We start from the raw sequence: 26,971 nt of genomic DNA, 5'->3' as shown, positions 1-26,971 counted from the left end.
TCTTTTTACCTCCCTTGAACAATCCAACCAGCTAGTGGTTGAGATGAAGCTATGATATTCACTTACATAGTTAAAGCTATGAGAGTAGCAAAGATTTACATTTCTAAAATAATGTAACTTTATTGTAATCACAACTGGTACTTTCAGTATATAAACTAATTTACCAGAGAAACTACAGCACAACTTGTAAAAGGCCCTAAATAGAGCCAGTGTTTGGTTTGTCTATTCTGGGCTACTGTAGAAACATGGTGGTCTCCACGGAATAGGACCCGCTCCCTCTGTAGATTAAAACGGCTCATTTTCAGTAACGAAAACACAACGATTCTTATTGTGAATGTACACTAATACATACCTATGAATATTATATTACATTTCTGCCAATAAATGTTATACACTAGACCTTTAAAACCATTAGAGATGAAGAAATGCATAGAGACTGGAGCTGTGGGTTTGTTGACATGGTCAAAAGCTACAGATTGCAGTGAGTATAAATAGAAGAATAGATCCCAATGTAGGTCGGGATTCCAGATCTGACCTTAGCTTTAGCAGCTGTCCTTTGGAGGTGTGAGAGCGGAGCTTAATTCTTGGCAAGGTCTGAAACCTGTTGAGAGATCTGACTATATGGCAGGGGCCATGTGTGAAAGTCCAATTAAGGCCTCAGATAAAGTGACAGCTAATGTTTGAGGCAAGATGGGACACCTTTTACGTGTTTATGCTGCTTTCTCAGTGGATGGAGGGTTGTCTGAAGCACAATAGGAAAACCCTCAACAAATAGGACGGCAGGTGATATTCCCTAAGAAACCATTTCTCTCTCGCCTTCTCTTTGATAACATGAGGGTTATCATACATGGCGCTGTCTGAAGCAAATGGAACAAAGATGAGACATCGATTACACACACACACACACACTCAGACACACAGTCCTTGGAGGGTAGCTGATCTGTTCGGTAACTCTTGACAGCTAGAGCATGGCCATCAACGCCCCGAATATGTGTGTGTGTGCGCGTGCGTGAGCGTGTGTGTGTGTGTGTGTGTGTTTTCATTGAGCTTGTGTTTGAGTGTGGCCCACTGCAGGGAAAGGACTTTGAGAAAGAGAGAGGAATGAGGGGAGGAAGGGCTGGAGAAGGAGTTGGAGTAATTCAGATATTGATGTGTTAGGCTCTAACTCCACCCTAAGGGCCTGTCAAGGTGGAAAGTGTCAAACGGGCCCCTGGCTGGTCGCACCACTTAGCATCGCTGGAGCCTCAGTGGTGACACAGAACAAGTGCACACAAAGAAACTCAGACTCAGTCACACGAACACTGGAATTCTCCCTCGCCCTCCCTTCCCCCTCACTCAATGTGCATACACACTCATATGACAAGTTTTCACAATGTAAAAGTATAAAAATATCCAGATAAACTTCCCAACGCCTCCCCCTGTGCTGCCATCGCAGCCTCTCTCTGGGTTTATTTCTGGTTTACATAGCTGCTCCACATGCAGCTGAGTAGAGCTACGGAAACTGTTGTTTTTCTCATCTTCCTCCGTGAATTAAGGATTTATTGTGATCAAAGCAGAGTTTGTGATTGCCGGAACAGTGGAATCACTAACATAGATGGTTTTGCTGAGTTTTATTATGAGTTATGATATCCTTTCCTTCATGTTGTCAGGCAAAAACAAGCACTTTTAATGGATGTACTTCGATGGGCCCATTTGCGAGGGAATTGCAATTTGCACTAGATGCCACTAAATCCTACACACTGACCTTTTTAAAGGGTTTATTCTGGCCGAACCAGAGTTGGTGATTGTTGGAAAGACTGTGGAAAGACGAACAAAGACGGGTTTAGTTTGATTTATTTTATTTCTGTCTCGTTCATTTGTTTAGAGATACTAGTGCCATAGCATGCTAAACTACGATGGTCAACATCATTACATCCTGCATCCTCCTTAGCATGTGAGCACTTCTTTTTACAGTATGTATAATACTGATATTTGTATTTAGCCTCTCAGAGCTGGTAGCATTACTGTAGATTCTTAATGTTGTTACAGAATAAACAATCAACAGATTAATCAATAGTGATAATTGATAATAATTCTAGCCAGTCTGGATGCACTCCTTTAATTTGAATCCTTACACGTTATCCTGTCAAGCTTGCACACAGTCAGTTTCCTCCTGCTCACTTTTTGGTCAGGAGGTATTCCGATCAACAAGCAAGCTGAGGGCAAACCTTTATTTATGAGAATATCAAGCCGATTTTAAATTCTCCTGCTTTTTATGTGGGAATTACACTAACTGTGTGTTGTAACTACATGGACATTCTGTATGCGTTTTCATTGTGTGTCTGTGTATACATACAGCAAGGTTGTGAACATTTTCTCTCAGTAAAAAGTGTAATAGTGTCACCAGCTCTAAGTCCCTCCCCATAAATAATAATTTAGCCTTATCCTTAGCACTTCATACACACGTTACCTTAACATGCATTCCCACGTACACACATACACAAACACACACACACACACACACACACACACACACACACACACACACACACACACACACACACTTAAACCTGGTGGATCATACAAAGCAGCACCTACTCAACAAACTGACTTCTCCATCATTGACACTGCTCTGGGACAATGTCAGCGTACAGTCAACAGCACTCTACAATATTCTGAAGGGTTGCTGACGGTTCTGTGCAGTCATATTGAGGCTTGCATAACGAAATGGTACAGGGCTGTCAGTTCCACAGTAATGATGGTTAAAGGTCATAGTATTTCATTAATTTCAGGCACTCTTTATCCCTGGCAGTAGTGCTCTTGGTGTGAATTGCTTCCTCTGCTGACTGAATACGGAGGAAGAACTGGGTGGATAGATGGAGATGGAGCCATCAGAGGACTGACGGAGATGGAGAGAGAGATATCTGAATTGACAGGGTGAAGATGGAGGAGAAAAAAAAGGCAGTTTCGCAGTTGGTTTTTGACATGCTCAAATTGATTATAAAGTCAGAAATACTGGCATAAATACTTTTATAGCTAAATTCATCATTTTCTTTTAAGATTCAACAAACATTTTTTACTCTCGCATTTAAGCAAACGCTTGCTCTCATTATAATGTGGAAGTTTTGTTCATTTGTTTAGCTGGGAGTCCAATATGGCCTCTGCTTTTTGATGAGTGGGCCTTAATGAGCTGGCCATCCCTATCATTTGTCCTTTTGGCTTCAATTTGACAGTGCACTTTGAAGTTGCTGAACTGCTCATTGGGCTTTGGAGCATACAGTGTTACAGTGTTTTGTGTGCATTTTCTCTATTTTTACACCATTTTGTATCTGTTAAATAGATATAAATATAAAGTTTAGCTTTCTCGCTTCGATGGCTGAATACTTTGAATGTTTTAGCAAAACAACTAATAAATATTGTTTTCTGGAACAATTAATAACTAATTTATTATTCAGACATAAGTGTAGCTGAACTGAATTCATAGTAACAGTGAATTTCAATATTGTTGCTCACCTTATATTTCAGTACCTGTTCCTTTCTGTGTGTGTCTGTAGTCATGTGCTGTAAAGGCTGTGTGCAAGCTCCAGTTGTAATGTCCAGCACATCCTGCTGTGTGTGTGTGTGTGTTTGTGGTACGTGTGTTTCCCTGTGTCTTCCTCTGCTCAGCGTTCACCTTGACCTCTGTGCCCACCCAGTGTTGCTCATTTCCCACTACCATGACCTCTGACACTAACACACACACACACATGCTCATATACAGCAGACCTGCAGCACTGAGGCAGAGAGAGAGAGAGACTGGAAATGTTCCACTTCACCAAAGAAATGAACCCTCCAACCTCCTCTCTCACTCTTTTTTTTTTTTTTTTTGCTATGGCTATAAATGCCGTGTTTACTCGTCAGTATGTGTATTGACGGCACACAGAGAAACAGACAGGCAGGTCACCAGGTGGGTGAATAGGTGGACAAACCGCTAAACTGGGTGACAGGCAGACAAATTGATTGGTGAATGTAAAAGTACAGACAATAATTCATTCTGCAGTGTGGGAACATAAATTAAAGAAAGCTCTTCTTTTTGGACCTCTGTGGAATTTATAATATGATGAGATGTTGTGAAAAATTTCTTCTCTACTTGTGGATTCACTAGTCTTTCCCTTCCCTTTCCTCTCCATCCTGCCCACCCCTTCTCCCCTCCTTACTCTTCTTCTCCACTAGGGCTAATTGGGGAGATAAAGTCATTTAGCAAGGCAGTGTGTGTGTGAGGTCATTTAGAGGTGTAATACTCTAAAGTGCCATCCATTATGCAGTTTGGTTGGAATTACTGCTCTGTCTCTTTCTCTCTCTTCTTTCTTCTCAATCATTTTTTAACGTCTTCCTCCTCTTTCTGACGCTCTTTTTTTTCCCTTCATCTCTCTCTTTTCCTCTCCTCAAGTAGGGGTATCTTTCCTGTCCAAGGTCGTTTAGCAATTAAGATGTATTTCTGTTTTGCTGTGTGTATTTGTGCACATCCTTACCTTGTTTAAATTACAACAGTTTAAAACATTTAGCAAAACAGCTGTTACCATCACTCCAAAATGGAGAATTAGGAAATTGGAAAACAGGCTGCTTTCATGTCAGCGTTAACAGAGAGAAATGTCTTTGTGCCGGTTTGTGTCTTTTTAAAAAAAATGTTTTTCTGGCTTTTTATAAACCAGTTTATTGCCTGTCAGATCAGCTTACTGCATGCAAAGTTTAATGTCTTATTTTTATCTGTGCATGTCTTATTTCTTTCTCCCTGTACGACACTGCTGGCCATTACTTAACCACCAGAGTACAATGGGTCAGATAATTACCACATTTTCCCAACATTTGTGACTACCCTGCAGGTTAGCGCCATCATAATTCATACCATCATAGTTTGAACGGCATCGTTCAGTGATGTAACGGATTCTAACTGAGCTTAATATGTCATTTTGTTAATGAACCTTTTGTTTAAATCAGGAGAGAGTGAAATATGACAGGGTGATATGTCATTACTATTGTCATTCATTTTAAGAGGGTATCATCTGGGAGGGGTTTCATGATACAGACATCTGGGAGTTCCAAGCACCTCTGCATGCACAGAGCAAAGAAACCATTGTAAAAGCAACTTTCATTACTAATGCTATGTATTATTTCAGTAATAGGAAATGCAGAATTGCCTATAATTCTTCCAAAATACTTCCCCTAATAGGAAGCCTTGCTCTGGCATGAGGCCATTATGTGCTCATTTTGATTTTTTTTTTAAAAATATGTGTATTCACATAAACCTCACAGTCGTTATTACAGTGATGCAAATGGGAGGGTTTTAATTATTAATGTCAAACGTTGTTGTGTAACTATATAGCCTCAGAGCTGCAACAGTTATTCAAAAATACTTTGTGTGTTTGTGTGTGTGTGTGTGTGTGTGTATATATATATTTTTTTAACTTTAAAGTAGTAGCCACCTTTTAAACACTGAATGTACATTTTCTATGTCAAGCATCAACTTGGATACAGATAAGATTGTTCTGAATTTAGGCTCTAAGATGACACATCAGCCCTACTTAGAGAGAAAACATACAATACATACAAACATCCTCAGCACTGAATAAATTCCCTAAATGTCCTTTATTAGATGGCACAGTTTATTGTTTTAGGTTTAATTTGGACTCACAGTATTCTGGTATTGTTGATTTTAAATTTGCACGGACAGTTTTACAATGTAGCAATAGTACCGAGTTAGCTTCTAGCCCACCAGTACCTGAATGGGTCATGTGGGTCTGTCTTGTGTGGGAATCAGCCCACTGAACTATTCTCAGATAAACAATAAAATACAGTCTAAGACAGTTAATAAGACACTTAATACCAGTGGATAAGACCACAGGTATTAAGGATGCACATTATAATAACTCTGTCTCTCTTTCTCCCCTTACTCTTTGTATGTTGCCCTCTCTCTCGCGCTCCCTTATGCTCTCTCTCTCTCCCTTTGGGCAGTGGGGTGAGTTAAGATTTCAGTGTCCTGGTTTCCACACCGGATTATGTGCAAGTTGTTCGTGTGTGTGTGTGTGTGTGTGTGTGCGCGCGTGCATGTTGCAGTAAAGTATGTTAATGTCAACCTACAGGGCCTTCCCATGAAGACACACACACACACTAGCTCATTGCTCCTCTCTCTCTCTCTCTCTCTCTCTCTCTCTCTCTCTCTCTCTCTCTCTCTCTCTCCCCCCCTCTCTCACTCTCTCTCTCTCTCTCACACACACACACACACACACACTCACTCACTCACTCTCTCTCTCTCTCTCTCTCTCTCTCTCTCTCTCTCTCTCTCTCTCTCTCACACACACACACATAGACAGACATGGTGCTTTACTGGTCAGTGTGAAGTGGGTCACTGCTCTCCAGACACATATATATAAAAAGTTTTCTCAGGAAGGAAATATAATTTTAGATAAAGAAAAAACTTCTAAACACTAAAATGCACATGTACCTTTTTTTATAAAGAAAATGTATTTCACAGAAACATACAAATTATCAATTATAGTGTAAAAAGCAAAGCGATTTTCATTTATAATGAGAATTTAGCTTAATTCCTTTTAATTCTATATTGAATGTCACATGCACATTATCACTGATTATCAATTGTCCTGGCTTGTCGCTAATTAAAATGAAGCCATGTCTACTTCTGACTATCACAGACATTAGTTTGTTTCATTTGTAGGAATTTTAGACGCCTAAACAGGTGACATTATGGAGTATTTCATAAGAAAAAAAAGCACAAAATAAAGAAATATTAATAATAAAAACAGATTTTTTTAAATTATTTTTTATCATCCAGTAACCCTCAGATTTATCTTAGGTCCCCTTTTTGGGACCAGACCTTCAGGTTGGGAACTACAGCTCTAAATCATTAATTCTCAACTTGTTCAGTTTGCTATCATTTTGACATAGTGAGAAGGTGTAAACACAAACAGGTTTGATACAAACAATGCTAGATTGTTTTATGTTTCAGGTTAATTATATTACCTTGTGAAAACATTTCTTTAAAAAGGAGCTCTGAGGATTTGCTCTCTGTTTCTCATTCCTCGCAGTGTATTACATGCTCCATCACTGCACAAAGAAAGCACGAGGTTAAATCAGGTAGACTTCACACACACACACACACACACAGTATATCTTGTGTTATCTTATCAAAATGATAAGTTTTAGCTTTATGGAATCAGTTGCATGATAAATACAATCCCACGTAACTGGATATCAGTAGTTCAGATCCAAACAGAAAAGAGACACATGAATACACATTACTGCACTCACACCCGTACAGAACACCGAACACACACACTCACACATACACAACCCTGATCTCCAGGTCCATGGACTCCCAAGTCTGCATGCATTGAGGCTGTTTATCAAAATTAGATCAACGTGGAACGATTTCCTCTTTTTCTCTGTTTGCTAATGTGCTTCTCCTGCACTCTCTTCCTCCCTCCCGCTCTCTCACTCTCTCTCCTACAGTTCACTGGTTATCAGGCTTTTACCCAGAACACACAACTGTGAAGTCGATGCAACTGCAATCATTTATCAAAATTAGATCAATGAAAATAGGATTTTGCTTAAGTGCGGCCGGGTCTGTGTTTGTGTACGAAGCCGTGCACATTTTCTGCACAGAAACTGAGACTCTCGCTGCTCCACAACAATGGGTGGTAACTACTGTACGAACTGAGCACAGGAGGGATGAAAAGGGCCGGAAAAGAGTGATAGCCAAGTGTGAAAGAATGAAAGGAGTTTGAAAGGATGGAAAGTGGGCCACAATGTGACCTCACTCTCCTTTTGTGCCAAGTGCAGATGTGTGTGTCATGGTGAAGTCATCTTGTTCCGGTGTTTTCTGCTGCTTTTTATTAGACACTCAGCTGACACTCTTCTCCTCAATCTTCTGCACGCACACACACACACACACACACACACACACACACACACACACACACCGACACAGGTAGACACACACCCAGAATGACAGGGCTGTTGTGAAAGCTGACACCTTTTATTTCACTCTCACAAAGAGCTGAGCATGCATGTGTGTGTGTGTGTGCGTGTGTGTGTGTGTGTGTGCTGTAGTATCTTATTAACTAAGGATCTGGGTTGTTGTGTCTTCTGCTCCCTTACCCAGCCCCACTGCTGTGAAGAGACTTTTGTTATATTTATTTATATTTATGGAGCAACTGTTTATTTACAATGTTCTGTTATGGCAATCCAGCACATAACACACTTATTCGGTTTCAACTTTATTTTGTCCCGCTGGGTAAACGGTCTTGCAAAAGTTATTAAAAGCAACCTTAAAGACTGAGAGGCATAACAACTGACAGCCACCAATATGAGGTGTTGATACAGAGGCCAGCAGGATAAGACAAATTACCATCGTCATCATTATCGCAGTCTCCACGGCCATCAACACCAATCAATGACAAGCAATCATCACTTTCCTCCTGCTTATACCATCACATAGAGGCCCAAGGCAGGAGGGATACAGGGGTTGTTACACCTGATTATCTTGGCAGAAGTGAACTTTTTTCCATGACGAGGTGACAGATGTTAATAAGTTTGATCATTTAAGTTGACCTTGACCTGTTTTATATTGTAGTCAGGGAGATAGTTGTTTAACGAAAACTTTTCAATCAGTACACATACTCAGTTCGGAGCTTTGCCTCGAACACCGTTGTATCATCATTGTATATCTACTGCATTTATATAGAGTTATACCCTCGCAAGTGTTATTGCAGTAGATGAATACAAATCCAGCATCTTAACGCAGCACAGGAACCTTCCAGCTCCTCTGCTGCTGCTGCTGCTGCTGCTGCTCACGCTGCATAGCTAAATGTCTGAGGATGGATCTTATTCATTGAGACTTCCTCGTGATCGCTCCCCACCACCAGTCTTGGTTTTTAAACAGTCTCATATCATCGCTGAGCTTTTTTTGTCCTTAAATTCGATTTTGCTCAACTTCTGTCACTGCGGCCTCTAAAGAGGGGAGATACTGCTGAATGTGCTGCACTGATATGGTTGTGCTGGGAGCGTGAGGGCTGCTGGAGCAGACTGTTAGAGGAGAGCTGCAGGCTGTGTGCAGAAGGGAGCTCGGAGCAGTCGCACACTGAGCTGAAGGTCATGCTCCGTGTGATTGGGCAGTGGGTGCTGTGTTAGGACACAGACCGGCCATTTCCCGTCCAGCAAGTTTCCCTCTGCTTCAAGCTTTTTTCCATTTGCTTACACGTAGCATTGCAATTTACTGCCGCAGAAATCCATATGACATTTTGATAGTGTTGATATTCAGCTACTACTTGGCTGCTGACGACCAACTCTATCACTGAGAGTTCAGTGGGAGGGCTCGTGCATTCTTAGAAACAGGGCAAGTGTGTTTTCCTATAATACATAATCATTATCCTTTTTTTTTTAAATGTCTGTTGATTCCTGAAGGGATAAGGAGTCGTTTAGTTTCACCCCTTCACAGAGTTACCATAGCCAGGGCATTTTTGGAAGTTTGCTGCCGTACTAGTTTCTCCCCGCCTCACTGGTATTGTCATCCGAGTAGATAATCAGCAGGAAACCCTACATTGCAGGTCGCAGTTGGACTGTGTCCACTTTCCAACTGAAAAACAGAGCGGTTCTTTGCTTGAAATAAAGCAGAGGTTCAGTTCTCAATAATATTTTCCCCCAAAATCAGAGATTGTTTGAATCTTGCTCCTCCTTGCTGATTTTAACAATCTTTAACTGGCCTGTTAAACTTTTGAAGCAGCCGTGTACCGTTTGTACCTCTGCTTAGTATACAACTATACATAGGTTATTATTATTCTAAGTGTTGTTGTTTTTTCCTTGTTGAATAAGAATAAACTAGCAGAATAAATTCTGAGTCAGTTCAGCTTAAATTCATTCAACTCCAACCCAATTATTCTATTAGAAGAAGCAATTTAAATGCACACAGTAGTCTGAGAGTAAACCACACAGATGGACCTCTGCAGCCATATGCGTAACACATACACAGACCTAGACACACACACACACACACACACACACACACACACACACACACACACACACACACACACAAGTAGTTGATGGTTGGTAGAACCTATGGAGGGGTCTCTGTTAGATTGGTCCCAGATGCTTCTCAGTGTGTGTGTGTGTGTGTGTGTGTGTGTGTGTGTGTGTGTGTTTTCGAGGATTAATTTGGTGAATCTTTATCTGAAACTATCCCTATATCCCTGTGCACAGGTCTATTTCTTTCTTTTTTTTTTTTTTACATCTGTGTGTGTGTGTGTGCGTGCATTAGAGAGAGAGCGAGAGACTGATCCAGTGTATAGGATATTGGACTTGGCAGTATGGAATTTAGTTAATTCCTCCAGCTAGTCTTCTAGCTTGATTAAATAATCGCTGATTTAATGCAAGTCAGTGCGCGTATCAATGTAAGTGTGTAGGTGTGTGTGAGTGTGTGTCTCTGTCTGTGTGTGTGCGTTAAAAGCATGGCCGACTTACTCTGTAAGTGAATTAAATGTAATTTCATTTTGAAAGACTTTGTTTAGAAAGCCTTCGTTTTAAATTTATTTTAGACCGCAGGGCGCCTCAATCTATTTCTTTATACTCTTTCTCACATTCTCTCTCTCTCTCTCTCTCTCTCTCTCTCTCTATCTCTATCTCTCTCTGCAGTTCCCTCTCTATGTATCTCTCTATTTTGTCACTTAACTTCAAGGTGGTTAGTATTTTTTTTTGTTACATTTTTTTGTCACCATGCATATGGCTGTTTTGTTGCAAAGTGAGATTTGCACTGTTAAAAATGTGACCCTGCTTGTAGAAAGTGGCTGGTTTGTAAAAAAACATTCATAGCAAACGGTGGTACAAACTACTGGCATATGCTGTCTGTCTTGGTAAGTCCTTGACAACGAGATATTTTAATACTCCGGGAGAAGAGAATTAACTTGAATGTTATTTTTAAAATGGATGTAAAGCATTTTGAAATACGGCAGCTCATGTGTAAGCCACCAATCTGCCTTGCCAAATTATTTCAAGTGAAGCTACACCACCAGAGTTTAAAGATGCCACAGCATATTGGTTGCAGATGGAGTCGAAAATACATTTGAGGGAGTCAATATTGCACCAGAACCTAAACCAGTGGATGCTTATCTATTTCGGCAAGCTCTTCCATAAAGATCTGAAAGACCATTCTGTGTAAACAGTTTGTATAACATCTGTAAATTTATGGCTTCAGGAGAATCTCAGAGTGGACTCAAAGCCACAGCTGAAGGGTTCAGCCACTGTGTGGTTACACCATATGTTTTGATGTTGAATAAAAATCAGATTCTCGAGAATGAAGTTATAATTTATTAGTATGTTTTATGAGCAGAGTCACGAAAAAGTCACTGAGAAACAGCTCATAACTTCTGCTTGAATTTAAAGGATAGCAATCACTTTAACCCATTTAATGGAAAGTTGGCATAGCGGTGCAAACCCATAAAAGTCTAAAAACAAAATCAAAATTGTATCGGAGTTGTTCACAAACACAGGGGAAGGGAAGGGAAGGGAGGAATACAAGTAATATAAAATGTAGCCTATTTTCCCAAACTAACAACAGTCAGGTCATGTAGCCTCTTTTATGCATTCTTGCATTAAATCTGCTGCCACGAGGGGAAATGGTCTCTCTTTTAGAGCTGTTTGTGCATTAGAGCAGAGAGACTGACCACACTGATTGTGAAAGTTATTAAACCAATAAATGTTTTATTTGCAACCTGCCACTGAGTAGATTGTACTCTTAATTTGTGCTGGCCTTTTCATGAGCACTGTGAGACTGAAAAAATATGGCCAACTTGTCAATCTTATAGTTTTGATGTAAATCCACTTCTTATACTGATCATTTTCATCAGAGGATTAAATTATCTACGTGTCTTTTTATCGAGTAAGATTTAAAAAACGGACACAGAATAAGGCCTGGGGTTAACAGAGCAGTGTTTACATTGGTTACTCAAATCCACTTCCTACTTAAGAAACCTAACTTTGTATCCAAACATCAACTTTAGTTTATTTGTTGGTGTGATGAGGAGGAAGTTGATAAAGACTTTTTAAATTTCCTGAGTAATGAACACGTTCGTGTTCCTGTGTGTGTGTCTCTGTTTTTGTGTGTGTGTGTGCCTACCCATGCATGCGCAGCACGTGTGTGTGTGCGTGTCAGAGGGCGTTGTTGGTGGTGCTAATTGAACAGTATCATAGGCCGCAGATAAATAGATGTCATTAAGACCCTGAGTTCTAATTACCTGCAGCCCTCCTCTGCAGGCTGAGGTGAGTGGGAGAGGCCAGGTATCAGCAATCAATCAGAAAAACATGCACTGGTACACAAATACTCTCTAGATACACACCGATGCACTTAGCACATAAACAAAGCCACCAAGAGATATAGTTCCACTAAAACCTATGTTAAAATATGCAAATATAGAACTGTGTGTGTGTGTTTGTGTTTGTGTGTGTGTGTGGGTGTGTGTGTGTGTGTGTGTGTGTGTGTGGTGGGTGGGTGGGTGTGTGTGTGTGTATGCAGGTGAACATGTACGTTTATACACTTGTCAAGCCAACCGGCTGATGATTGAAAAGGAAGGGAGAGATCATGAGCCAAATTTTGCGCATGCATTTTGGAGGTGGTGGGGGCTATTTCTGCACTTTCCTGTGTAATTGACACTTGAACCTCTCTCTCACAGAGACACACACATTCAGACACACACAAACACACACACACACACACACATACACGCTGTGCTATCCTTGTACCATGGTTTTAGAGTAGCCAAGATATGACCAACACACAGACACACACACTTCTTGGATTGCGGCCTCTCATCCAAATCTTGCATGCCTTCATTAGCCAGTGGAAGCACATATTTTCAGGTGTGTGTATGTGTGTGTGCGCGTTTATGTGTGTGTGTGTGTGTGTGTGTGTGTGTGTGTGTGTGTGTGTGTGTGTGTTGCGATGAGGGGCAGCTGTGGGGCCATATGTGAGTGATTTGGGCGCTCGGAGGGAAACTGAATTCTGATGACAGATGCAGTGTTTGGCTTGCAACGCTAGACGCACAGACACACACATACACACACACACAGACACATACACACAGGAAGCGTACATCAATCAATCACCTGGCTCTGTCTCTCTACATGTGGTGACCGTATGGTGTGTGCAACATATACACATAGGCAGGCACACACACACACACACACACACACACACTGACTCTGGCTGAGTGTGCCACTGAGAGGATATGATCATGTAAGTTCTCTGCTGTCAGATGTCAGTTGCACAAAAACACATGTACCATAAAGAGTCTAATATTAGCTCAGGTGTTTATTACATACAACATTATGGGAAACAGGATGTTTTATTATAAACATTTTGAGACTGATAGACAAAGTTTTTCCAGTATAAATAAACACATCTATGGTTTTGTCTTTGTTTTAAATCTTTGAACAATCACAAAGTTTGATTTTCTAGCCTGATCCAGACAGTATGAAGAATGTCATCATAAATGTCTGTTTATGAGCTAAAATCACAGCAAGGAAACAAAAGAGCTATTAAACCACTTTTCCCTGGCAGTAGAGTTTGATGGTTAATCTTTAAACACTGTCTAGTACAGATGTTTAATCAGTTCCTGATCCGTTGCTATTTTGATAGTCATATAATTCATTTTGAATAATGATTTTTCCCTTTAAGGGGACCTGACTTCCTTGTTTCTGTGCTGCAAATGATGGATTCTTGCCTCAGATGTTCAATATGACTTTTGCTATTATGTTTAAAAGTTGTTAGCATTCAAACAGTATCTTTTCAGAGTTGCAGTTCTGAATAATTATTACTAGAACTGACAAATTATATAATTCAAATGTATCTACATTGCATTGCTCAGGACGTATATATGCATGTCTCTGGTTGGTATGTGTTGCCAGACACATGTAAAGTGGTTAATTGTGCTGTGATCTTCGCTGTACATTTGATTGCATAAATAAACTGAACAGTGCTGTGCCCACCGGGCCGTTGTGCTTTTAGCTGGCAGTTCGAAACAGATGCTCAGTGGAGGTGCTGGTTGTGGCTCCATCTGTAGCTCTGAGACTACAGAAAGCCTGATTGAAGTGCAGCACTCTTTTGTGAAAAGTTGAATTGTTTTTAACTTCTAGCACTGGGTGCTCTGAGCCCTCCCAAAATATGCTTAGCTCTCAGCACTGTCATGAACATAAAACAACAAGAAGCCAGCGCTGAAAGGAGAAGGTCCCGGTGGACACAAAGTCCATGATGGAGGGAGAGGGAGAAACAGATTGGGATAATATTGAGAAAAAAGAGAAAGCGAGAAGGGGAAAAGATGGCTGATACACAGAATGTGTGTTATGGATTTTTGCCATAAGCACATACTGTATGCAGACATTTGCTAACACAACCATAGTGAGTTCAATAATGAGGTGTGAAAGACAGAAATACACACAACACAGTGTGTTTTTTCAGTGAAGAAGAAAATGAATTACATGCTGATCTTTCTAGTATTTAAATCAGTAAAACACACTAAAAAGTAAACTAGAGAACCAAAGAGGAGACTGGATGGAAAAAAAATGTAGTTTGCACGAGCAGCAATGATGAGTAAAAACTTGAAGGAGAGACAAAGAGAAAGAAATGCTTGGATAGAGAGAGAAACAGACAGAGTCGTGGTGGAGAAAGATGAGGTATGCTGTCCTTTCAGGGTCATAAAGGTGGTGAATGGGGCCAGAGACTTAATGGGATGGAGAAACGTTGTGATTGGCTCATTACTGTGATGGAGCACGTTGCCACGACAATTGGCCTTTTCAACCCTCCCACCAACCCACCCACCCACCCACCCACCCTTCCTTGCTCATACTACTTTGCTATGCACCATTGCTCCATGAACTGCAGAGGTGTGTGTGTGTGTGTGTGTGTGTATGAGAATATGCACACTAATACAGTAAAAGTCAAACACTTGCCTATAAAGTACCTCCTGCCGTTCAGATAAACACTGAAACACTTTATGCTACAAGGTGAAAGCATAACTCATCTCGTTTCCATGTCTGTCGAGTAGTGCTTGACGAAATTACCGCAGTATCTCACACCTCTCTCTTACAAGAGATCTCTCTCAGAGACACATACTCACATATTTAAAACACACACAATTTTTTCAGCTCGACTAGATCATTTTCTTTTTCATTGAAGTGTATTTTGGTGTTTTTATTAACCTTGTTCTACTCAGAGAAAATCAGTGTAGAGGAGAACAATAGGATTTCCCATTAGGCATGATAAATGAGAGCACATCATCGCCCTGCCACCAAGCCAGTCTGTTTTCTTTCCCTCTCTCGCTCCTAACCTTACTACCAAGTCATTGTTCTTGAGAAGTGTGAAAATAACAAAAGGTATCAAAACATAAGTCAACATTTTCTCTTTTTTCCCCTTTCTTTTCTCTCTATAACTTTGTATATTTCTCTTCCTCCCAAAGTTTCTTTATTAATCTACATTTTTACTTCACTCTCTAATGTTGTCTGTCTTTCTTCATCCACAGCGGCGCAGAGGAAGTGGGGTTTTCTGTGCAAACTGTCTGACCACCAAGACATCCTTGTGGAGGAAGAACGCTAATGGAGGCTACGTCTGCAACGCATGTGGTTTATACCAAAAACTACATTCGGTAAGTCATACGCAGACATGTACAGGTGCATGCAAACTCCAAGCAGTGCATCACACAGTAGATTATAATAGACAAACTGTAGACTTATGAGATGAATGGAAATAATTGTATCAGATGTGGTAAATTAAGTTTCAGTTTCTACATATTTGTGATCCCCTTTATTCAAATTTTATTTCACACAAATTAGAAGAGATACAAGAAAGGGACTTTACATTTCAGACGCAGAAGGGACTGAAAATATAATATCTACAAACTAAAGTACTATACTAAACTCAGGTGTATCATCATACAAAAGTTAATTTGCAGTGCTGAACTCCTATCCACTATCCACTCATAAGAGACATACATGTACTCACTCATAAAGGTTGTACTGGATCAGGAACCCAGTACTTTTGAGTATTTTATGGACTCTGTGCTGTGTTTTAGTGCATCCACAGGGTGGTTTTGACCGCTAATTATCATTCCTGCTGTCGGACAAATTAGCATACGACACAAATTAAATGGTGCGTACTGCAGTTAAATTTTTGTTTATATCGCTGTGAAAAAAGTAATATTGTGGATAAAGTATATTTGATTTGGTGGGTGCTGGGAGTTACAGACCATGTCAGCAGTCACAGTGAGCCAGTTCCATGGAGTGAGAAATATGATGGAATGAATCAACTTTACCATCTAAGCCTGGGGAAAGTCTATGGAAATCCTAAATTTAATTAGATTAGACTGCATGAGTTACAGATGAGATAAAGACCCAGCCTGGAATTTAGTTGACTTCAGAATATTGAGCTTCCTTACCTCAGATATGTTTTTATGGAGCTTACGCTAATTTCACACTTCAATATACCTATTTAACTCGAGGGTTTACAAATATTACCAGAGTGAAACAAGCCTTCAGGGCATCAACGTAAATATATATGCCAGATTCATGTTCACATATTGGCTTTTTAAGCTCAGCTTGTAAAGTTTCCAAGTGAACAAAATAGTTTGAGTGTAATAAATCACAGTGTTAATAAAGGCATCATCGGCTGACCATGTTACAACCCAGAGCACTACGCCACAATTATCGAATGGAGCTTTAAAGACCTTTTAGAGGATGACAAGCAATCGCAGTTTACTCTTTCCTGCCCCTACATATGTCCTTGGTTCAACCTGTTCATCTCATCTACTGCTCCAATCACGTTCCAGTCCCCCCCCCCCCTACTCTTGACAATCTTCACGACAACCGTATTTTATATCCCATAATAAAAGTTTTATAAGCTCTACACACATTATTAGAGAGGATAGCAGCTAGTAAAACACTTCAGAGTGAGAGAGGGTGAGGGAGAGTTATGAATAAAGAGGGAGGAAAAGGTAGACATAAAGGGACGGAGAAAGAAAAACAAGGAGCGAGAGAAAAGGGAAGAAGACAGAGAAAGAGCAGATTTAGGGTAAAGAGTGAGGACAGATAATGAAGGAGGAGGGTGTGTGTGTATAGAGTGAGAGATGGAGGGGAGGCAGAGATATTAGGAGAAGGGACATCCAAGAAGATAGATAGATAGATAGATAGATAGATAGATAGATAGATAGATAGATAGATAGATAGATAGATAGATAGATAGATAGCAAAGCCTGTTAAAGTTCTTTCCAATGCAGAGACAAACAGCAAGAGTTAAGAGAAAGTGTACCTGGTGAAAGGCAGAAACAGAGCTAGAGAAGTAGAGAAACTTGTTTCCCTCTCCCAATTTCAGGTCAATCAAAGTGCAACTTTAAAATGCCACTGCCAGTTACACATATAGAGTTATTTGTTGTTTTCTATGGCGTTTCACCACCATCCACAATTCCTCCTCTATTTTCTTTGTAAATTGCATAGTTGGGCAATTGTGTCCATCAATAGCACACTCAAAAATCAAGGGTTTTTATAGTATTAGTCCTGACTGTTTTGAGTAGCCTTTATTTTATCACTTTTCCAGTTAGAATAGATCAAATCCTGCCTAGAATCAGTATGTAGTTTGGAATTGGGACACAGCTGCAGAGTATTTCCACCATGGGTGTCACTGTTTCCTTTTTTTCTCAGCCATTTTCCTCCTGTCTCTCCCTCCCTCCTTTTTCTTTTCCTTTTCATTTCATGTCCCCTCCCTACCTCTTCCTCCTGTGCTCAACATAAAGTACTCCTTCCCCCTTTCTCATTTATCTCACCTACTTTGTTCCTGTCTCCCCTCTACTCGTGTCTTTTACCTTTTTCTTCTCTTATTCTCCTCACTCCTCTTTAGCTACAAACACAAACCCTGAGGACCATAAAGATAAGATAAAATGTCAGTGATTTGACTGAAAAAGCCTGTAATGATCCAGGTGTCTAAAATGGACATTAGATTGGGGCTATAAATGACTTTTCTCTTCTTAAATAGTTTCAATAGCTGCTCTACAGTGACTGATACACCCCACACTGAGAATGACACAGTCTTTTGCTCATGCCACACACAAGCATGCTATTCGACACATACCTTTAGACACACATTCTCACTCGCATACATAGGGATAAATCATGCTAGGGGATGCCAGTATAGACATAGCAGACATTACATGAGAGGTTTATTGCTTTTTTTTTTCTTTAAATAGAAGCTGTTCTTTTGCTTTTCATCCACTGGAACACCTCTTTCATTCATCCATTTTTTTCCATCGTCATTTGATCTTGCCTAGCCTAGCCTTGCTATGTATCTTTTTGTGATTGGTTTTCATCTGCCACAATGTATGTCCAAAGCCCTACATCACTTACATAAAGACACAGCAGGGGATTTGTAGAGACAGAATGCACATGCGTGTACACAGAAAGAAGGTTCTTTGTTTTTTTTCTGAAATTTAGTTAGTTTACAGAAAGCCTAATAAATTCAACCTACCTGCCAGGGTAAATTTAAATAAACTGAAAGTTTTTTTGATGCTTGAAAAGTTCTTGTCTTTATGCCAGTTGAATTTAATTTCCGTTACTGCTGTGTGGAGGTCACTATTTATAATGTGTGTTTAGACAGGAGGCTTCAATGAAACAGGTTCTTCAATAGTGAAAGGATAGCAAGTCATTACTTTTGAGCTGAAGTGTAAACACTTTAAAAAACACTTTAAACTGTACAGTTTATTTTACTTCCAGGAAAGAAAATCTTTCGCTAATTTGTCTGGAAATGTTTTTGACTGTTTTGATTTTTTTGGCATGTATTTAGGAATGAAACTTCTAAAAAGTTTCATCAATCATCAAGAACTTTATTAATCCCAGTGGGAAATTGAATAACTGAGGAGTGCTTCAGAAATTGTGTTGTGGATGTTGCTGAGCAGTTTTTATTTTTTTTGTAATTCTGTTTGACAGTGGATTTTTTAACTCTTTCAGGCTCTTATTGTGTAGTTTACTATACTTTCACTGGGAGAGATTATTTGATTATAGTTAAGACATTAATGACGGCATATGTTCATATGTTAGTGAGGGATCTGTCAATAAATTAAAAATTGAGACTTCAGGGCAAACTCCATTTACATCAGATGTAAGCATGCCCCCTTGTGGTAAGGGCAAAAACCACAGGCAAAGGAGTGCTGAATATGTTATTTATAGTTAATTATACTTAAGTCAAGTCCATATGAATTAACACTTCATTAAAACTTGGCTTTATGTGCAAACAGGCAGTTATTCTTCATAAGCTCAAATGAATAATTTGTATTGTCTTAAATGTTACACTTTCTTTTTTTAATGCAATCAATTTAATATCATTACTGTCAAATGGTGCTGGGCTGTATACGCTTGACATTATTAGTCAGATCAAATAAGGAACCTTAATTATGGTTAAACCATATCAGTGGTGTTAAAACAGAAAATGATCATTGCATTTATTACTAAATGTTGACTAACCCTTCACTTTTTTCCATATCCTTTGTTTCCTTTATCTTGTAGACACCCAGACCTCTAAACATCATAAAGCAGAACAACGGTGAGCAAATTATCCGACGTCGAACCCGAAAACGCCTCAACCCTGATTCGCTGTCATCTGAACCCCCTGCCCCCAAGCAACAACGCATCACCAGCGAGGAGCGTATGAATGGGGAGGAGTCAGACAGAAGCTGTGCATCAATCAAAAACCAGCAGCCTTCCCCTCGCTCGCGCTCACCCAGATCCACTCAAGCCTTCCTAGCCAATCAAACATTGGAGATCCACCGACGCATGCCTCCTCTGCTCCTCCCTTCACATCCCCCTTCCTCGTTGGTAGCAGAGGGTAATGGGGGCATCTCTGAGGGAGGGATAATATCAAAAGTAGAGGGAGGTAAGGGAGGAGGGGGATCAGAGCGAGGCAGTCCGATTGAAAAGTACATGCGTCCATCAAAACCATCTAGTTATTCGCCTCCTGGTTCACCCATTGAAAAGTATCAGTATCCTCTTTTCTCCTTACCCCTACCATTAACCCTCTCACCTGATTTGACCCCTGAGTCGGATTGGCTCAGATTCTGGACCAAGTATAAGATGGCAGCTGCCTCTGGGGTTCCTGGTAGCATCAGTAATCTAAGCAGCCCTGGTAGCCTTGGAAATAACGCTCATTATCTTGGTGCAATGGTGACTCCAGTACAGCATCATCAGCAAAGCTACACGGTGCCTTACTGCGCCTCTCCCTACTCTCCTCTTCCCCCTCCTCCAGCTCCTCCTCACTATCCTCCTCCTCCTCTTCATTCCCAAACCTCATCATCATCATCATTAGAAAACGATGTTCCTTTGGATCTTGCAATAAGACAAAGAGATACAAGTGTTGCAAATGCACACATGTCAACAAACGGTGCAGAGAGGAGACGGCAAGAGTCGCCACTAGCTGAGAGGCTGAGAGAGAGCTGGAAGGGAGAGAAAGAGGAGGAGGAGAGGACAGATGAAGGAGGGAACCAGAGGGAGGAGGTTGGAAAGGAAGAAAAGGATAATTTAACAAAAAGTCGGTCAAGTGTCCCATCGAATCGCGCAATGGTGGAAGTGGCCACACAGGATGACCTGACCAACCGTTGCATCCACTGTGGGATCTACTTCCTAGACGAGGTCATGTATGCCCTGCACATGAGTTGCCACGGTGACCAGGGACCATACCAATGCAGTTTTTGCCTACACGTGTGTGTGGACCGCTATGATTTCACCACACACATACAGAGGGGCTTACACAGGTACACAGACAAAAAGTCACAAAACAGGAGTCACATGCAAGACGACATAATTCAGAACGTCACAGAGCGCGAGTGTCATAATGCGACACCAGAGGAAAAAGATGGTCACAGTGAGATCACCGATGAAAGCAATGATGTTATAGGAGTTTGTCATGACAACCAAGCAAAAGAAATTACAGGCAATGATGCCACTGACAATGAAACAGGAGTTGAAAAGGAGTTAAAAGGAGAAGGTCCTGACATAACAGACCAGGAAACGGGAGACAAGATGGTGTCCAATAGTAGTGATGATATCACAAAAGACACAGAGGTCACAGCTGTTGCTGAATCTAAAAACTTAGATGAGAACGCAGAGAGTAATTAATCCGATGCCTTTGACTCACACCAACAAGAATGCGTTTTATTGGATGAATAAGCTGTATGTCTCCACGTTCCTGGAGGCTAGCTCATGTCAAAATGGGCCTATCCTGGGCACTAAATGGAACACATCCTTATGCTGGAAGCACTCGGCTGTCAAAATGGTCAAAAATCATTGTAGGATTCCGCTGAACTGCTGCAGGGACAGTTTGGAGGAATGGCCTGAATCCTGTGTTGAGTGACGGTCACTTGACAGCTCTGTGGCAAGTATTCAACAACAGAGTCCGGGCATGCAGCTGAAATCACCTTTAATAAACAGCCACTTCATGTGCTTTCCAAATAAGAGGATTGGAAACTCGAATGAAAGTTGGACTGGTCTCATTTAGGATGAGTTTGAGGAGCTCAGAACTTGCACAGCCGCCATACAGCAGAGCAAAAAAAAAAAAAAAAGCTAGAAGCAAAACACTTTAACTGAACTCAACTGAGCTGGTCTGTTATGCACCATGCTAAACTAAACCCAGAGCTGGTCCAGACTAGTCTGATGCATCATTCAAACTATTTTATCTTGGTACAACCAGATCTGATCTGGTTAGAACTATTTGTTCTGGTCCACAGCATGTTTTTGACTTTCACCGCTGTGCAAATGGATCCAACACCAAACTTATTTTGACTCTTTGAAACTGGTCAGAGTTAAACCAGTTTGTTCCAGTTAAGCCTGTGTTACCTTGGTACAAAAGGATCAGTTGGTTTCTTTCACTTGTGCCCTGTTGTCTCTGAAACTGTCAATGCAAAATCTTCACCGCTGCAAAGTGCCCGAAAATGGGAGACTGGTTGGGTTCGATTTGACTGTGACTTTTTGAACTGCTTAAAACCAGTTTCAACTGGTTAAACCGGAGTAATTCCGGACCGAAGTGTTCTCTTCATCCATTTGGATCGAACCTGACTTTATTTTCTACCTTCCTCCGTGCCATGATACTAGCTACGTGCCTGGCTGCCTGCCTAATAGAACAACCATCTATTAACCTGCTTAACATTTATATTAATAATAATAATGGTAATAATAATTATGATGATGTTATAGTACAAAACATGCAATTTGCTACACTTTCCTATATATAATATGTTATTTTGTAAAGACAAATAATGCTTTTTTGCAGGAAATGGTACTATAAAAATTAGTTTATTTGAGTTTTTCCTTTTTTGAGCTGTTTGTTGTTTGTGTTCCTATGGAGACTTGTTACATTGATAACAGCCGTCTAACAGAAATGGTACAGCAAAAGAGGGGGTTGTGTGTATGTGTGCATTTGTGTAATTGCGTTTATATGTGTAAGGATCAAAGGATGTGTCCGTCCCCAAACGATGATGTAAAATAATGAAGGCTTGCGCTCGGTATTTCAGTCCTCAGGGGTCACACGTGTTGCACACCAACCCACCTGTTTCATAGCATGTGACACATCATTTTTACATGTTAATGGTCTAATGGTTTTAGCATGTTACATAATGTTCTCTTATGTTCTCTTATATATGTGCTTATCATGTTCTTTATGTGTTAATAGGTCAAAATGGTCTTAGTGTGTAACTTTTTTCTGTGTGTCTTTCACATGTTGTTAGGTTACATGGTTTTATAGAGAGACTTAGGGAGATAAACTCTAAATTTTATCATGAGGATCAATTATTTGGGATAACTGTAAACTTTTGAGTCTACAGAGCTTCTTGCCTACAGTGTTTTATTCAGCCTATCTCATATTTGTGTTTGTTAGGTTACCTCTATGTAGCATGTTAGTGTCTTATAAAATCTACAAAAATAAGTTGCCTTTTTCTATGGATGGGAACTGTTACATGTTAGACCTAAATAGTACTGAAAAAACACAAGATGACATTGTAAAGTTACAGTTTATAATTCAATGAAGTAAAATGATTAAGTTGCTTTCAACTCCAACTAACTCATCCCTCTTCTCTACAATTCATTGCCCACTTTGGGTTTCTAAATAAGTCTTTTAAACACACTTAAGGAAAAGACCCACCAAATACCATAACTGAGTCTCTCTTTAAACCAGATTTTACAGTTCTTATCATTTATTTTCATCATTGACAGCGTGTTGACAGTCAGGTCTATGAGTCTCCCTATGCGTCAGAATGGAGCAACACGGTGGCCATCTTGTTTATTTTTATAAAGACAGTCACTTCTCCAACCGTGCTGCCTTAGTTGCTAGAAAAACAAAACAAAACAAAAAACACCAAGGGACTTCTTTGAAGGAAATAATAATAGGCTGAAAGAAAATATATAGAAAGGAAGGAAGAGAGAGTGAGAAAAAGATATTTTTCTATGCTTATCCAAAAGACATGAATGAAAAATATTCCGCCTAGTGCCTGGTAACTTGTACAGTTTTTCTAAAAGGTATGTTTATCTGTGTTCAAAAGTTATGTATGTTATGAGTCATGTCAGGCAGAAGTTGGGCAAACAGACTTCTCTATTAATTCCCATGCACCATCTCACCAGTCATCCGTAATAAGACTTGATTGCAGCCTAGCTGTCTGATGGTCCAGATACCCATTCACTCTTGGCATTTTCAGCCCATTAGAAAGACCCATATGTGCTTTTAAAAAATTTAATTGGTTGCTCTGTAAACTGTCAATCACTAGTTAATCATCTTTCATTTTGCATGTATATACACGACTTTGTAGAAATGTTGAGGCATATTCTTCCATAATTTTGTATGAAAGACTTAATACCAAGATGTTGTCTACTCTGTATCGGTTTATTTGGCGATGTAAGCTGAATTAAGGCATGCAGTTATGTCATCAGTGCCCATATCATGGCAAAGGTGTTTTCAAAAGGAGTTTATCGTTGATATGTATTAATACATTTTCTAGGGGTTATGTCAACTAGCAGTTAGATGAGATTTCTTTCTTGCAGAAATGTTAAGACAGCAAGGCAACAAACTATAAAACTACTATTCACCAGAGCAATCAGTGTGTTGTGGAGTGCTGGTTGCAGGTTAACACCTCTAGTATTTATGTTAAACCTTAAGGTATTACTTTACATAGGAAGAGCTTGTATACTCTGTATGTTGAGTATAGTAGGAATTTGGATTTTCCAATCTTTTGAATAATTGATCATGACGTATATAAACCATTCTCAGTTTCTGTTGAAATGCTCAAAGTATATTGCATTTGCATCTAGCCAAAAAGAAACAACCCTGTATAACCAGCACTGCACACAGTACTGAATATGTCACATTAAAACACTAAGAAACCATTCAAACTATTGATGCAACATATTTACATTGGAGTTGGAAGTCGGGCTTGTCACAGTCATGGCTGAAAAGACTTGTCACTGCTGCAGTCGAACTATTTGGGATGGCACACAATCAAATGTGCCACCGTAGTGTCTAACATACATCCCACTGTGTAGGAATTTTTGTTTTTTAAAGAGTTTGCTTAACACCTTTACCGTGTATGGCTATCCATACCCTACCTGTCACATGAAAGCTTTTGAACTGCATTAGTGACATGGCTTGAAAATACTTTTGTTCTGAAGTTTGCCCTTTATTTGTCGAATGTGTTCCATCATGCTGTATAAGGACTGATGAAGCCAATTCACAAAAACAATACTTTTGAATTGTCCTAATTCTAGGAAATTTCTTGTGCTAATGTGTTAAAGTTTTTAGAATTTACATTTTAGTTATGGGCAACTCTTAAAGGGGCTGCAGCATAATAACAACTGTTTACATTTGCAAATGTAGCAAAAAAAAAAAGAGAGCAAAGGATGAGGCAATGCTTTGTTAAAAAGACAGAACAAACGAAAGAACTGAGGGATACCTGCTGAGATGGCTAGATGGGTGCCTTTGAAGAATATATGGGGAGAAGGTGGATGAATAGAGGGAGAATGGGATCAAATGACGCTTGTAGTTGCTGATAAAAAGAGGTTCAGTTTATGCATCCATTCATCCCCTCTCTTCTGTTTTTTTAATCACTTGTATCTTTCTCATCTGTTGTCTAATTTGACATATACCTCCATCTATCTGTATTTGTATCCCTCCACCTGTTACTACTGCCCTCTACCACTCATCTCTTCTGTATTCCTCCACTTTCTTGCATCAGTTCTTTTGATAGAGGTATTCTCAGTTGGTACACACATCGAGGGGGTTTTGAATGGGAGATGGGTAATTGTGTCATACTGTGTTGCGCCCAAAAAGCTGACGTCGACTCAGTTACCCCAGAACTGACAGTAACTGCTTATGTTGAATTTGTTTTGGTTACATTTCTGTCCTACTTGAACAGGCCTTGGATTTGTTGAAAGAAATTGTTACCAGCTGTAATATTTCAAGTACTTGCTAAAAATCAAAGTGTGGATTTAGGTTTATTCATTTATATCCAACGGGACTCACATTTGATAAAAATACAATCTGAATTTTATTCTTATAAAAAATGTGAAATCCTTCGGTAAAAAATATCTTGGGATTTCAACGAAACAGTGGGAGAAAGGGAGAGAAAGAAAGGATCAAATAGTTTACTTTTTTGTTAAATCTGGGTGTATATCTTCATCTTGATGAACCACAAGGATTTCTCAGTGAGCTGGAGACAAATTCTGATGCCAAAATCATATTTATTAATATTTCAGTAGTTTAGCTTTTGAAAGAAAATCTTTTCCCCTGTACTTACTGAGCTTAAAGTAAAAAGAACACAGGATTTATAATAAAGAAAACTTTGCTTATGCACACCTTTCATATTGTAAGTGCTCTGCAGAACCCTTTCCTATCCAAATATCTTCTTTTGTGTATTTACCAGCTTAACATTGTCTCTCATGACTCATGTAAGGATACTGTATATCAAAAACATATATAGATATTAATGTTGATAGGATTTTTATGGTTCAAAATAGGCGATTTTGGTAAGAAATGAGGTTCTGCAGGACACGCATGACTTGACCTTGTTTTACTTCAATAATGAGTGTATGTTTTAGGTTTGATGGCATTTCACATCAGCGTTTACATTGGGGAGCCTTAACAAGTGTTTTAATTTTTGTCTTTGTCAGAATGTGTTATAGAAAATGATGCTGTTGCTTGCACTCCATTTATTATGTTCTTATTGCCAAGGAAGGGACAACACACACACGTACACATACAAAGACACACACCGGCATTGGTACGGATTGAGTGTACATTTTGGAATGTACAGTGTTAACCATGGGAGACAAGGGAGCTAAAGGCCAGTTTATTAATGGTCAGACACACACACACACACACATGCATGCACACACAAACACACACATCAACTATGTACATTTAACCAATATATTTTAGTATAATTTTGTCTCTGTTCAGTTGAATGGCTTTTATAGAAAAATTTGTTTTTTTTTAGTTTTTTTTTTCTTTCTCATGTTGTATTTTATTCTGCTACCTTTCTGTATGTTATTGTTTTTAGGTTTTATTTCATGCAAAAATGATATTTCAACAACATATTTTGACAGCCAAGAAAAAGTTTGTTACACAGCTAAACTTGAAGAATAATGTTGATGATGATGACGATGATAATAATTAATAAAAGTAATAACAAACATACGGAAATGGACAATTGGTGCTTGACTCATCAGTGAGTTATTGTGAAAAAGACACAAGAAAAAAAGGCCTCTGCTCTATGAATCCTCTGTCAACAATACAGACAAGCTGTGGCCTTGCAAGCAATAAATCCCCCCCTCATAATCTGTTCGAAGAGTGGGTTCTAATCTGAGACAAACTCGCACGCAGAGCTTTCATACCATGTCAGGTGAATTATTTCAGAAAAGATTTGCAATAGAAAAAAGT

General features: G+C 39.6%; 1 protein-coding gene across 5 annotated transcripts in view; it reads left to right on the top strand.

Moving 5' to 3' along the window:
- The window catches only part of trps1 (trichorhinophalangeal syndrome I), a 118,399-nt gene extending 91,671 nt beyond the window's left edge, over positions 1-26,728 (top strand). For all 5 annotated transcript variants that reach the window (XM_051389950.1, XM_051389948.1, XM_051389952.1 and 2 more), the window contains 2 exons: positions 15,543-15,665; positions 19,567-26,728. In XM_051389950.1, coding sequence (XP_051245910.1) covers positions 15,543-15,665; positions 19,567-21,171 — 1,728 coding nt within the window. In that variant the 3' untranslated portion in view covers positions 21,172-26,728. The remainder of the gene's footprint in view (positions 1-15,542; positions 15,666-19,566) is intronic.
- The last annotated feature ends 243 nt before the right edge of the window (positions 26,729-26,971 follow it).

This window comes from Dicentrarchus labrax, unplaced genomic scaffold (assembly GCF_905237075.1).
Source record: "Dicentrarchus labrax unplaced genomic scaffold, dlabrax2021, whole genome shotgun sequence".
NCBI lineage: Eukaryota > Metazoa > Chordata > Actinopteri > Moronidae > Dicentrarchus > Dicentrarchus labrax.
This window is presented reverse-complemented; position numbering and strand designations above follow the sequence as displayed.